Genomic DNA, 12,742 nt, shown 5'->3' on the forward strand with positions numbered 1-12,742 from the left:
ACACAGAGTGAATTTTTAGGACTTATGTGAAGCAAGTTCACATTACAAGAGAAGGGAGAGAGAATGGAACATTCCTAAATTTAGAGGGAAATTTTGAACAGAAGCTGGGGAGCAAAGGTTGGCTTTCAAGTTATCTTTCTTGTGGCTTTCTGACCCAACTTATCCAAGTCTATCTGTGTGGTGTTGATGTCATTTCCCCCAGCATCTGTTTCTGCAGTTTTAACTTTCAGATGGTCCTCCCTTGTAGGTCTTGGCCTTGACCCATAATCAAGATGATTATCATTACTAGTCCAGTTACTAGCAGACAAACAGCCAGTATCAAAGGAGAGTTATTCCTGCATTAGACATAATTAAAGTGTGTTTGGAATTATGATGCATCCTCACTGAGAACCAATGGAAGATACCTCTTAGGAAAACCACAGGGGCAGAGGAACACACAGTGAGGGTTGTAATTGGAAGGATAACTGAAAATCTGTGCTTCATCCTAAACAACAATAGATGATCAACTGCATCTTATTAAAACACTTAACAATTTGAAATGTTGTTTATCTGTCTATCTACACATTGAAATGTTCATTCATCCACTGGGCTATTATCTACCACTTATCTGTCCATCAGTCTGTTTCTCCATGTACTCCTCTCACATGAGAATGGGTCAAAGTGGAGAAGAGCCATGTACTAACCATTGCTATTCGCTATCCTCCTACCCCAGCCTCAGACATAAGGGCACCTGCTGCAGTGGAAAACATAGATGTTCTCAGTATGCTCCTTACAGCTTCTCAGGCGACCAAGAGAGCCTGGATCCCAGCTGTTTCTAGAGGTACCACTCAACAACTGTCTTTTATGACCTCCCCTCCCCATGGTCCATTTGTTCCCTCACTCTGTGGGGCTCCACTGTGTAGAATACCCTTCTGGAACCAGAGTCTCTACCTCAAGATCTCAGGGGAATCTCAGACTCCACCCATCCAGTGCCAACTTCCTCCTAACACAACTCAGGGTAATAAACTACCAGAATGACTCTATAGTGAAATTCCACAGCAAGCCAGGATGACTCTGGGCTACATAGCTCAGGGTCTCAGAGTCCTACTCTCTTTGAGGGATCACTGAGTCTGACCTGGTCCATGAGAACCAGCTACCTCCTGTGTGATCCTTGATGGCCTGGAACAGGACTGGTCTTGTACCACAATGACAGACCCTGGAGCAGGCATTCAATAAACTGATGGAAGGAAGACTAGTGACCCTGCCCTATAGGGACAACTTTTAGGGACAATACTCATTCAGCACACAGGTAGATCCTGACTCTTGAGATCTGAGCACTGAGCTCTGGGTCAGCCTCAGAGATACGATTCCCAAAGACTTCACTCACCAGCTGGAGAACCTTGGTCCAGCTCTTAGCCTCTGTGTATCCTGTTTCCTCATCTGGGGACAATAAGGGCTTTCCTGAGGTAGAAATGGAGTGAAGTGCTGGCTGCTCCCAGCCCCAGGTATCCCCAAGAATGCCTCTCTGTCCCTCATGCACCCCCTTCCAATCCCTCCACCCTCTGTCTACCATTTGCCTCTTTGGGTAACTCCACAGAGCATCCCACTTTGTTCTCCCTGGCAAGGCTCTTTCTTTTCCCCGCAGCAGTGAGCTTGGGCTGTTGCAACCGGTAAACAGTCTAAAGTGATGAAGAAGGTGCTTTCGGGCAAACTGTGTAAGATTCGGAATGAGTCATAATAGTTTACGGCCGAGCAAATTAAACAGACCATGAACCCTGCTAGAAAAACTTTTATGTAATCCCATTTAGTGGCTGTAAAGGCTCCACAGTTCTGACCTCACCAGCAGTTAAAGTAGGGCAGGTGCAAAGAGGACCTCAGTAAAATAATTAAGAGTTAGATAAACCTGGTGCACTGTGCATTCCTCACCTCATTTGCTCTCCAAATTCTAGCAAGTTAGTACATTACCCTCCATCTAATTGAAGAAGACTGAAGCTCAGGGAGGTTATTTGACTCACTCAAGGTCACACAGCTTATGAGAAGGGACACCAGCCTCCAACACCACTTTGTTGCTATTGTTATTGCTGGGGCAGGGTATAAAAAGAATTGCATTTCTTCTATTAAATTTAGTTCTACCAATAAGTAGTACATAGAGATTGCTTTAAAATATTGGAAGAGGGACTGGAGAGATGGCTTAGCTGCTAAGAGTCCTTGCTGTTCTTCTGTAAGATCAGAGTTTTGTTATCACCACCCACATCAGGTGGTTCACAATTGCCTACGACTCTAGTTCCTAAGGATCTGATGCCCTTTTATGCCCCATGCTCTGGCACTGCACAGTCACAGTACACATAAACAAACGCAGGAGAGAAACATTCATTCATTCATTAAACTGACTGATTTATTTCAAAGACAGAAATCAGCCCAGTGAGATGTCTGGCAGGTAAAGGTACTTGCCACTAAGCCTGACAACCTAAGTTAGATCTCCGGAACCCACGTGATAGAAGGAGAGAACTGATTTCTGCAAGCTGACTTCTGACCTTTGCCTGTCTACTTCACAGACATACACAAATCAACAAGCAAATGCAATTTAAAAAAAAAAAAAACTTTTTAAAGCTAAATTTTCATGGAGTATAAAAATTGCAAATGCAATTAAAAAAAAAACTTTTTAAAGCAAAGTAACTAAAATATCACGAGGTATAAAGTCACCTGCCTGTTCCTTCATGCAGAACAATCCCTCCATGGGTGGAGCCTTCACTCTCCTCAGAGCTGCCCCGTGTTCTAGGAGATGCACTCCTGTTATGTAAGCAGGCAGACACGGGGAGAACCAGGCCTCTCTCTCCCTATCCCTGTAGCCCTTTATTCCCCCCCACCTCATGTGTGTGGTTTGCTAGAGTATTGTTTTGATTTGTGGTGCATTGCTTCCCTTTGCTGCAGTGGACCCAGGGCCCCGCATGACAGGAGAACACTCCACTGAGCCACACTACAGCTCTAGATTTGTGAAGACAAAAGTAATGCCAGAAACTCTGGAGCCATCATCATCATCATCATCATCATTTCAAAACCCTGAATCTGGGCAAGAGAGGTCCCTGACTCCTAGGAACAGACTTTGAGCTCATAAGTAAGTCATGAAGCTATCGGACCACCTTAAGCTAAGATAACCTTAGGAGTACTGTGTATGTCCACCTCACTGGAGGCTCCTAATGAATGTCACTATAGAAAAATAAAAGCAACAACAAACACCTGCAGCCAGATTTAAAACATGAAGCTGGGAAGCAGCTCTCAAGACCAGCAGTCAGTGAAGCTCACTTTGCCCCCTAATTCCCTTCCATACCCACAGGGCTGAGGCTATGTGGGCAGTAAAGTACAGTGTGGAAGGATGGGAGACCTGAACTCAGAATTTCTGGACTGTCACCAGACTATTATATGACTTTAGGCTGGTCAACTTCCAACCTAAATAGTTTCTTATTTCATTTGCAAAGCATGGCTGTTTTCCTTGCAGGACTATGAGAAGTAAGGGAAGTGATATATGGGTCATGACTGTGTGTGTAGATCATAGGAGCCCTTCAATACTCAGAAGAGCTGTTGAGAATGGACAGACTTAATAATGTGGTAATACATTTTGTACCCTAATAAACTTGCCTGGGGATCGGAGGATAGAGCCAGTCCCTAGATTAGATATAGAGGCCAGACAGTTGTAGCACACACCCTTAATCCTATCAGTCTGGAGGCAGAGATCCATTTGGATCTCTGAGTTCAAGGTCACACTGGAAATAGAGTCAGGCAGTGGTGGCACACACCTTTAATCCAAGTACTGGGAAATACACACGCCTTTAATCCCAGGAAGTGACTGGAAGGGCAGAGAAAGGTATATAAGGCACGAAGACATGGGAACTAAAGCAGTTCAGCTGAGATCCTTTTGGGTAAGGATTCAGAGGCTTTCACTCTGAGGCTGAGGAGTTGGTGAGGTGAGGTTGGCTGTGTCCTGTTCTGCTTCTCTGATTTTTCAGCTTTTACCCTAATATCTGGCTCTGTTTTTTTTTTTTTTTTTTTTTTTTTTTTTTTAAGACCTTTTAAGATTCATGTTATATTTGACATGAGAGTAAGTGTAGAGTCCCTTACCGGTTCTCCAGGGGGACCAGGCTTTCCATCTCTGCCCTGTTTGCCTTCTTCTCCCTGCAAGATAAACTCAAATTGCTTAGTGAGCCAAGGAAGATTAGAGAGAAGGAAGGGCAGACACAAAGGCAACCATGTGCATCTCTCTGTGCAGCAGCAACAGTTTTATGTTCTGGTAGCAGAACATGGGCATCTCCCCCAACTCCTGGAGTCTGGATGAGGATTTCTGAGTGAGAACCTGACATCATGGAAAAGCAGACGTTTTGCGATTGCACCGTGAATCTTTTTATTTATCTACAAAAGCCCCCATTTTGTTCCTCACCGTGGGCCTCTTTAATGAGTAAGTTGACTAGGGTATGGGTGATGGGAGAAAGAAGAAAACACACAGAAAATCACCTTTCAACGCTCCCGAGGCATTATGGGGTACAGGGAAAGAAGGCTGGTGCTGCTTGGTTCTAGAAAGTCCAGTGATGCTTTATATGTCTCTCCACAAAACTAAGCTATGAGTCTCTCTCTAGTCCCTGTACCCCAGTTGATCTCAGCTCTAGATGAGGATACTGTAACCTTGACATTTGTTTGATAGCTAAATACACATTCAAGCTCTCAGAAGACAAAGCCAGAAGAGCATGCAATCCCAGGCCATCCGAATTCAAAAGGAAGTAGCAAAGCTGAGAAAAAAAGAATTCAGTCAAGTGAGGCTTAAATTCTACTTGCGCTCCTGAGGCATAGGAACTTGGCGTCTTGGTGGCTTTTAGCCTAAGAAGACATACTAAATATGCCCTGTGGCGAGTCACAGGCTCCCGTTCACAATGCTCAGCAAAACACTAACACTGTCCAGTGAGTCAGCCATTTACAGACAGCTGTCAAGGCAAGTGTCCACTAGTGCCCTTAGCCTGTAGTGTCTGGGCGTGGAGGATGCTGCTGCAAGCAGTGATCAGAATGTACTGCCTATCCAGGATGCTGTCCCATTGCTTGCTTCATTGGTACCTGTCATATTTTATGGATGCTGTTTCCAGCATTATTATATGAACTTCAAATAAACCAACTCATGGACCCATCTTCTCTGCAGTTAAAAGCTCCAGGAACATCAAGGAAGAAAGAGCAGAAAGACAATACCAGACAGAGAATCAGAAAGTCTGCTGTGAAATTGTATCTCCTAGAAATGACCGGAAAGCTTCACCAATGATACCGTAACAATACAGCAGCCTATACAAGAGCCGGTGACACCAATATACATACTAATGTAGAAGGAAGAAATCTCAGGGTACCGTTACCAGACAAAGAACTACAGGAAACTCAGGAGTGAGTGCTGGAAGAGAATTAGTCTTCCCCAGGAATGATGCCCCCAACTGACTATCCATACCAAATGACCTTGAAATCATATACATACAAGCCAAGCAACACTAAATTAACTCAGAAGGTTGTATTTACATATACATGTAAATACATAATTATTTATAAATTTATATATAACATCATATACATATGTATACATATAGCTATATAATAATTAAAGAAAAAGAGGCCATGAATTTGAAAGTGAGTTCATGGAAGACATGTAGGAGGGAGAGAAGGGATGGGGAAATGATATAATTAATATTTTAATTAAAATATGCAAAGATTAAAAAGTTCAATTGTTCCTCCCTCCACACAGAGGCCATGGGGAGGAGGGTCCAGAGAGCTGTACAGCCAGTTTGACAGAGGCCATGGGAAAGAAGGACACCAGCAAACTTGGGCTAGAGAAGGCAATGTCTGGGGACTTCAGGTGTGACCCTCTGAGACTGAATGCAGTGACTTGAGAGTCTTCTGTGGCCTCTTGTGCAATCTGAGAAATAAACAGGGCTTCCCAAGACAGGAAGGCTGCCTTTTGGGAGTTGCTTGGATGGACAGTTCCTAACCTTCGCAACCTTGGCTTCTTCACTTTAAATTAACAGACATGCATTTGAGTCCGTACTGCAGGGTTAAGATTATATAAAATACGACAGATGCAGAGAGCTCTAGGCAGCAAGAATGGCAAGGAGATGGCCCTCAATAAATGGACAGATTCATTGTTTCACTTTCTGGTGTTGGTCCTTGGATATTAGTCAGCTTCCTGGTTCTTGCATTCCTCAAGGCAACCAACAGAAGCAGAAGGGGTTAAATTCTGCCCATCGGTAATACATACATACATACATACATACATACATACATAATCATGTCTGTCTGCAGCTGCTTTTACCTGTCACATCTTCTTCCTTACCCCTGTCAAAACTTCTCTGCATACATACTTTGACCTTGACTAAGTTCCTCTATACCTTTCTCAGGAAGCTCCAGGAGTCTCATCAGTCCAGCTTGGGTGCCCATCCCTGAGTCCCTATAGCCTTTATGGTCTCAAAGATAACTCAGCACATCTTGCTCTGTACCAATGCTTCTCGCTCTTTGATTTGTCTTCTCATGAAATTTCAGTCTACTGTGGAACTGGGACTTTGCATGCACAGTTCAGGGGCTTGCTGTCACTCATGTATCACTCATTTGGCTTGTCCACCATTTAGACCAGACTGAGAAAGTACTTACTTGGGACAGAGAAGGAAGAGATGTTCAAGGCTATGTCCTAAATTTTGTGGTAGGGCTTTCAAAAGCTGGTATTAAGTTTGGGTTTCATTTTTTAATTTTAATTTCATTTTTATTAATGTGTGTGTGCATACCCCATGTGTATGCACAACCACACAGGCCCAAAAAAGGCATTGACTCCCCAAGAACTACAGGTGATTGTGAACTTCCCAGTGTGGGTGTTGGCAACTGAACTCATGTTCTCTAGGAGGACAGCAAGCACTCTTCAGAGTTAAGCCAGCTCTCCAGCCTCTGGTTTTAAATCTAGTTCAAGTCCATACCTAATCCTGCTGGGAGGTCACAGGCATGTCTCAGGAATACATGTCTAACAGTGTGGTTTAGTAATAAGTGGGATACACTCATGTGTGAAAGGTACTATGTACACAGCAAACTATGGGGACTGTGATGCACCTGGAAATCATAGTGGTTCTCACTGTTCAGGTACAAGGCAAAGGTGGGTGTCTGGTAGGTACTACTTGATAGAGGAAGGAAAAGGAGCTGGAATGATTATGCAACTAGGGAGGGAATTAAGAGAAATGGATAAGAATAAGCTGGAGAGGAAAGGCGGCTGGGTAACGTGAGCTAAGGAGAAACCATATCCTTATTCTGCCCTTTATACAAAAGCCACAGGGAGGATGGCCCACTGCCATGCACAGAAAGAAGCCAGTCTTGGTATAATAGTGATGGCAGGCAGTAGAAAGACAGTGGTATGATTAGGGCTACATTGAAAGGGAAGAGGGAGATGGGAGAATAAGTAGAGAACGCAAGGAAAGTAAGACCTTTAACCTCTGTGTTAAAGGCCAGAAAGGAGAAGAGTGAGACAGAGAACTGGACAGATTGAAGAAGACACCACGATTCTATCTATGGCTTCCTGCCTCTAGTCTCGTCTCATACTAAGGATAAGGGGTGGGTGCAAAGCCCAAACTGGAGATTTTCTTTACTTGGCTTTACCTGATAGAATCAAATCACTACGATTTGAGAGCCTCAACAGGTTCCTTAACTTCTAGGGTCACAATGGTTTACATGATAGCTGCCTAGGAGAGGTCTTTTCCATGGTGGTCATGACTGTTAGACAGGTGGGTAGGAAGGGACCTCAGAGAGCTATTTACCCACTCCCACATTTCTTTTGTTACTCTTCGTTGTGTGGAGAACCAAGACTGAACACAAATACATGGCTTCATTAGAGAAGCTGAAACCCATAATATAATTCCCAATTATGCTTCCTTATTTTGTCCCCCATTCTAGTATATAGGAACTTACTAACTAGAGATACAGAATATTAATAAAAGAGGGAGTATGACCAGAGCCAGAGTGGAGATTCAGAAATAAAGGAAAAAGAGACTAGAGACTAGGAGTTGACTCTGACTGAGAAGGAAGCAGGAATGGATGCCTGGGCTGGGATTGGGATTAAGAACAAAGGCTTCAATCAAGGGGGGCTGCAACTGCCTAGCCTGTTCAACATACTAGGTCTGATCAGAATCAGTAAATAGTAACAACATAAATGTGTCTGTGTGTGTACTTGCACACACATGCATGATTTCATAATATACATATATACACAATAAATCTAAGGAGGAGGAAAACAGATCAGGAGATAAACTGAATTAGGGTATAGGATATGACTCAGTGGTAGAGTATTTGCTTAGTGTATATGAAACCCTAGAATCCATTCCCAGTACCCAAGAGTTGAGGAGCATCAACTAATAAAGAGAGGTAATCAGGGGTCATTCTGGGCAGACAAAAATACACATGCAAAATTCCTGAGGTTGGGAGAGGATCAGTTGGGTCAGGGGAGACCATATTGTGTCCTAGGAGACAAAAGAATATCAGTGAGGCTGGAATAAAAGAATGCATGATGGAGAGCAGGAGGGGGATTCTGTGGGGCGTTAATCAAAAGAGCTTATTCTCACAAGACAAGAACTTCCCAGACAGACAATTAGTATAAGCTGGAGATCTCAACCCTACTGAGGTGTATATTAAATAGCAGAGCTGAGAACAAACATTTGTGTGAGGTCTTTCCAGCATATATATATAAAAAAAACCTTGGCTATAACTACAGTATAACAATTAAACTCCACTCTAAGGAGTCATCCCAAAGGAACTGGATTACTGTTCTGCATGTGAAGCTGCCCACTATATGTCTTAAATGAAATAATTGGTTTTATGAGGCAACAGAGGAGCATCACATGTAATGCAGTACCCATTACATATTATATGCAAATTTTATGAATATGTAACAGCAGTGCTGTAAATAAAAAATGTATGTGTCTGTGCATGTAGGCATACATACATACACATACACACACACACACACACACACACACACACACACACACACACACACATATATATATAGTTGTGTAACTATAGGAGGAGAAAGAAAATGAGAATGATTTAAATCAGTAAGAAACCTCAATTTTTGCGTAAAGGAGATAAGACATTTAAGACATGCTCTACTCAAGTTTAGAAGTCCTTTATAATAACCAGATGCAAGACTATTTTCCTTATAATTTTCTAAAATACCATAAATTCCACTAATGGCCACTTCTTGCTATTATGACACATTCTTTTGGGGGAAAGAGAGAAATTTTTTATTAAGAAAATTTCTACTCACCCTACATACCTCCCACAGATCCCACCTCCTCCCTCCTACCACCCCAAGAGAGAAATCTTTTAAGATAGCATCTCCTGTACCTCAGGCTAGCCTTAAGCCTGCCTCACCTCCTTAGTGCTGGGAATATAGGTGCATCACCACATCTGGCTGAGATACATTTCTGCTTGCTAACTTTTCTGATGAGAAACCAGACCCTTCGAAATGATACTTACTTGGAGTCCTGGAATGCCTGATGGACCTTGGGGACCAGGAGGGCCTTCTTTGCCCTGAAAGAGCCAAGACATAAGAACATCATGAAATCTTTAGTCAACTGCTCTGGAAAGAAATCTCACAGGAAGCTGTCCTGTGAGCTAGGAGGAGTTGATTAAAAGCTAGGGTGTAACTGCAGCCTCCTTGCTTCACAGGCTATGCCCCTATCAAGAGTTGTGATAGCGTCAACAAAGCATGTTCACATAGTGCTGGCACAGAGAGACCCACTCTACATTACAGAGACTTGGGGAATCCAACATCAGAAGACGTGGAAGATTTGGGGCATTGGCGTTCATAAGACTTGGGTCCAGATTCAACTCAGCCTTTGTTCATTCCCACAGAACCACCGAGGACTATGTTCTGCACCTACAGAGCCCAGCACAAGTGAAAGGCTGGTCAGGAGGCCTGTGTGATCTATGGTCTCATTATTTTCATTGTGTATTTTTCCCAGAGATTCCCAAACTTTTAACCAGAAATAGCTACAAGTCATTATTCCCTCCATGGAAAACGTGTGGTATTTTGAATGTCTGTATTGCCAAATTGCATCAATTGGTATTTTGTTTCCCATTTTATTCATGAAGGCCTATAGCTGCCACCAGGGCTTCAACCTCTGTTCTAACCACACTGCTCAGCTTCCTATCACCCCATGTCTCTGCCATGAGTATGTGAAGCTCTTGACAACTTTCCAATCTCTGCCAGTGCCTTTGCAAGACAAGATTCTGATGCCTCTAATCACATAAAATAGGATAGTCTAAAGCAGTGGTTCTCAACCTTCCTAATGCTGCAACCCTTTAATGCAGTTCCTCATGCTGTGGTGACCCCCAAGCATAAAATTATTATTTTTGCTACTTCCCAACTGCAATTTTGCTACTTTTATGAATAACAATGTAAATATCTTTGCTTTCTGATGGTCTTAGGCAACTCTTGTGAAAGGGACATTCGACCCCCAAAGGGTTATGACCCACAAGTTGAGAACCTCTGTTCTAAAGGGTTATGATTTTACCATCAAAATATGAGTGAAAACAAGCAAAAGTGTGTATTTATTCTACATTTATATAGATTTTTTAAAATGGCTCCATCAGTGGACCAAAACACAGTTCCTTTATGAAGCACTAGTTGTACTGTATGTAAACTGCATGACTATGTTTTAGCCAAATCTAAACCATGAAGAAGATAGCAACACATGCTTACAACATAGAGAGATTGTTGTACAGATACTTGAGTTTGGTGCAGAAAGGATCATGCTTTATTTTTATCATTGTTAAAAGCTTCTGCAATGTATTCACATTTTTTCATATGCATGGAAAAAAGTTACTAAAATAATATAGAGAAGGTAATATGCCTTTGGGTTGATTTCAATTTGCTGCAAGACATTTAGGACAATATGAACACACTGCCACTCAGATCTATGGCGAATAACTGATCCAGTGAAACACAGCATCTCTCCTCCATTACAGAATCTACCATCACATATGCAAATAGTGTAAATATATACTATCAAATATTCAATTAACACTGGGGAATTTTAAATACTGATAATAAAACATTCTGGATACCTCTCTAGATGCTCCTTGTTCCAAGAACCTTCAAATGGAAAAACAGTGATTCCAGAACAGGGTCAACAATTTCCAGTCCTCTGTCTGTTCTTGTAAATAAACTTTTATTAGCAGAAATTCATACCCTATCAGTATATGTATTGTCTATGGCTCATGCTGCCTTACTGAAGCTCAGTTCAGTAGTTACAACACAGAATTGTGTGTCACAAGTATGAAAAGTCTCCTATTTGTTTCTTCATAGATAAAACTAAGCCTTGAGCTAAACCATTCACTTGATTCTCAGGTGAGGGAGACAAGTTCAGGAGAGGACTCTGCCTCTTGACATCCCAGCCATCATAAACACTTCTCTAATATTTACAAAGCAGTTCTCTTGACTGAGAGCAGGAGACAGACACTCTCTAACTAGCTTCCAGCGACAAATTCCAGCACACAGAGCCAGCTCTGCCAATCTTCCAGAACACCCTGGCCCAGTCTGCACACAGCATCTCCCCAATCTCTCTTTAGAGCTGAATGCTCACAAGGTGACATGGGACTTTCCCCCTTAACTTTGCTTGTACCAATCACTTACTGTGGAATTAACACATTTAAATATTTATTAAGCAACTAATTGAAACCAGGCAGAAAATAGAAAATAATGATTTTTTTTCAAATTAATTCAGCTTTGAAAATTCGAGCTCCTTGCCATGTAAATAGATAGCTATACAGCAGCTATAAAAGATCAACAGAAATTCCAACAATCTAAAATTCTCCATTCATGTTGCTTCAGAGGAGCTATGTCCTCAAACCACTTTTAGTACCAAGGAGTGGCTATTTAGACATTGTATTCTACAAGAGTAATTGTAACAGGTGCCATCTGGGGACTCAATGTCATACTGTGGCCCTTCATGTCATATCAAAATAATGGTGAATGGTTCATGTTTTAATTCAAAAAAGTGAGAATACTCAGGATTTCATGAACTGTGTGTATCCATATTACCCAGCCAACATCATTTCACCTAAGAAAACTTTACCCATACCCGAATTTAATATTTATAGTAATCTATCAGGACTATGGGCAGCTCCAACTGCTCCCATAGCTTTCCAAGGGGTCCCATGACAGAATCAAAGTTTTATTTAATAGAGTTTAATTCGTAGCAATGTAATGATTTTACAACTGGGCTCAGTATCTTATTCTCCTCAGGCAAACAGTCCATTAGTTTTATTGGGAAAATCTTTTATGGCCTGAGAATCAATAAAAAGCTGCCTGCGGTACTTTCTACCCTGGGATTTATGCATGGGCTGCTTCAAACGGATTGACCGCGGGATGATCCTACAAAGGGCTGTGGGACTGCCAGCTATTCAATCTCAGCGCTCCATGGTGAGCTGGGGTGAAACAGTCGAAAGAACACCAAAGTGATGTCTTCAAATTGACTTAAGTCCCAAGCTGAACATTAATTTCCTGTGTGCCTTTGTCTACCGGGCACCACTTTTCCATGCTGGCAAAGAATGATGTGCTGTTGCTAACTGCACCCTCAGGGTCCTTCTGCACAAAAGCTTGCCAGAGACACAAGAGCAGGAGCCCAACCTCATGCTTGTGACAATGCTGCCGGGCTTCCTGCAACCAGCTGTTGGCTCTGACTCTTCTCTTAAAGGCTGACTGCTTCTC

General features: G+C 42.4%; 1 protein-coding gene across 1 annotated transcript in view; it reads right to left on the reverse strand.

The window, feature by feature from the left end:
- Positions 1–12,742, reverse strand: part of Col22a1 (collagen type XXII alpha 1 chain) — a 233,247-nt gene that overhangs the window by 33,112 nt on the left and 187,393 nt on the right. The window contains exons 50-51 of the mRNA XM_037197519.1: positions 9,505–9,558; positions 4,096–4,149 (exon numbers count right to left, since the gene is read on the reverse strand). Coding sequence (XP_037053414.1) covers positions 4,096–4,149; positions 9,505–9,558 — 108 coding nt within the window. The remainder of the gene's footprint in view (positions 1–4,095; positions 4,150–9,504; positions 9,559–12,742) is intronic.

The sequence above is a fragment of the Peromyscus leucopus genome, chromosome 20, assembly GCF_004664715.2.
Source record: "Peromyscus leucopus breed LL Stock chromosome 20, UCI_PerLeu_2.1, whole genome shotgun sequence".
NCBI classification, from domain to species: domain Eukaryota; kingdom Metazoa; phylum Chordata; class Mammalia; order Rodentia; family Cricetidae; genus Peromyscus; species Peromyscus leucopus.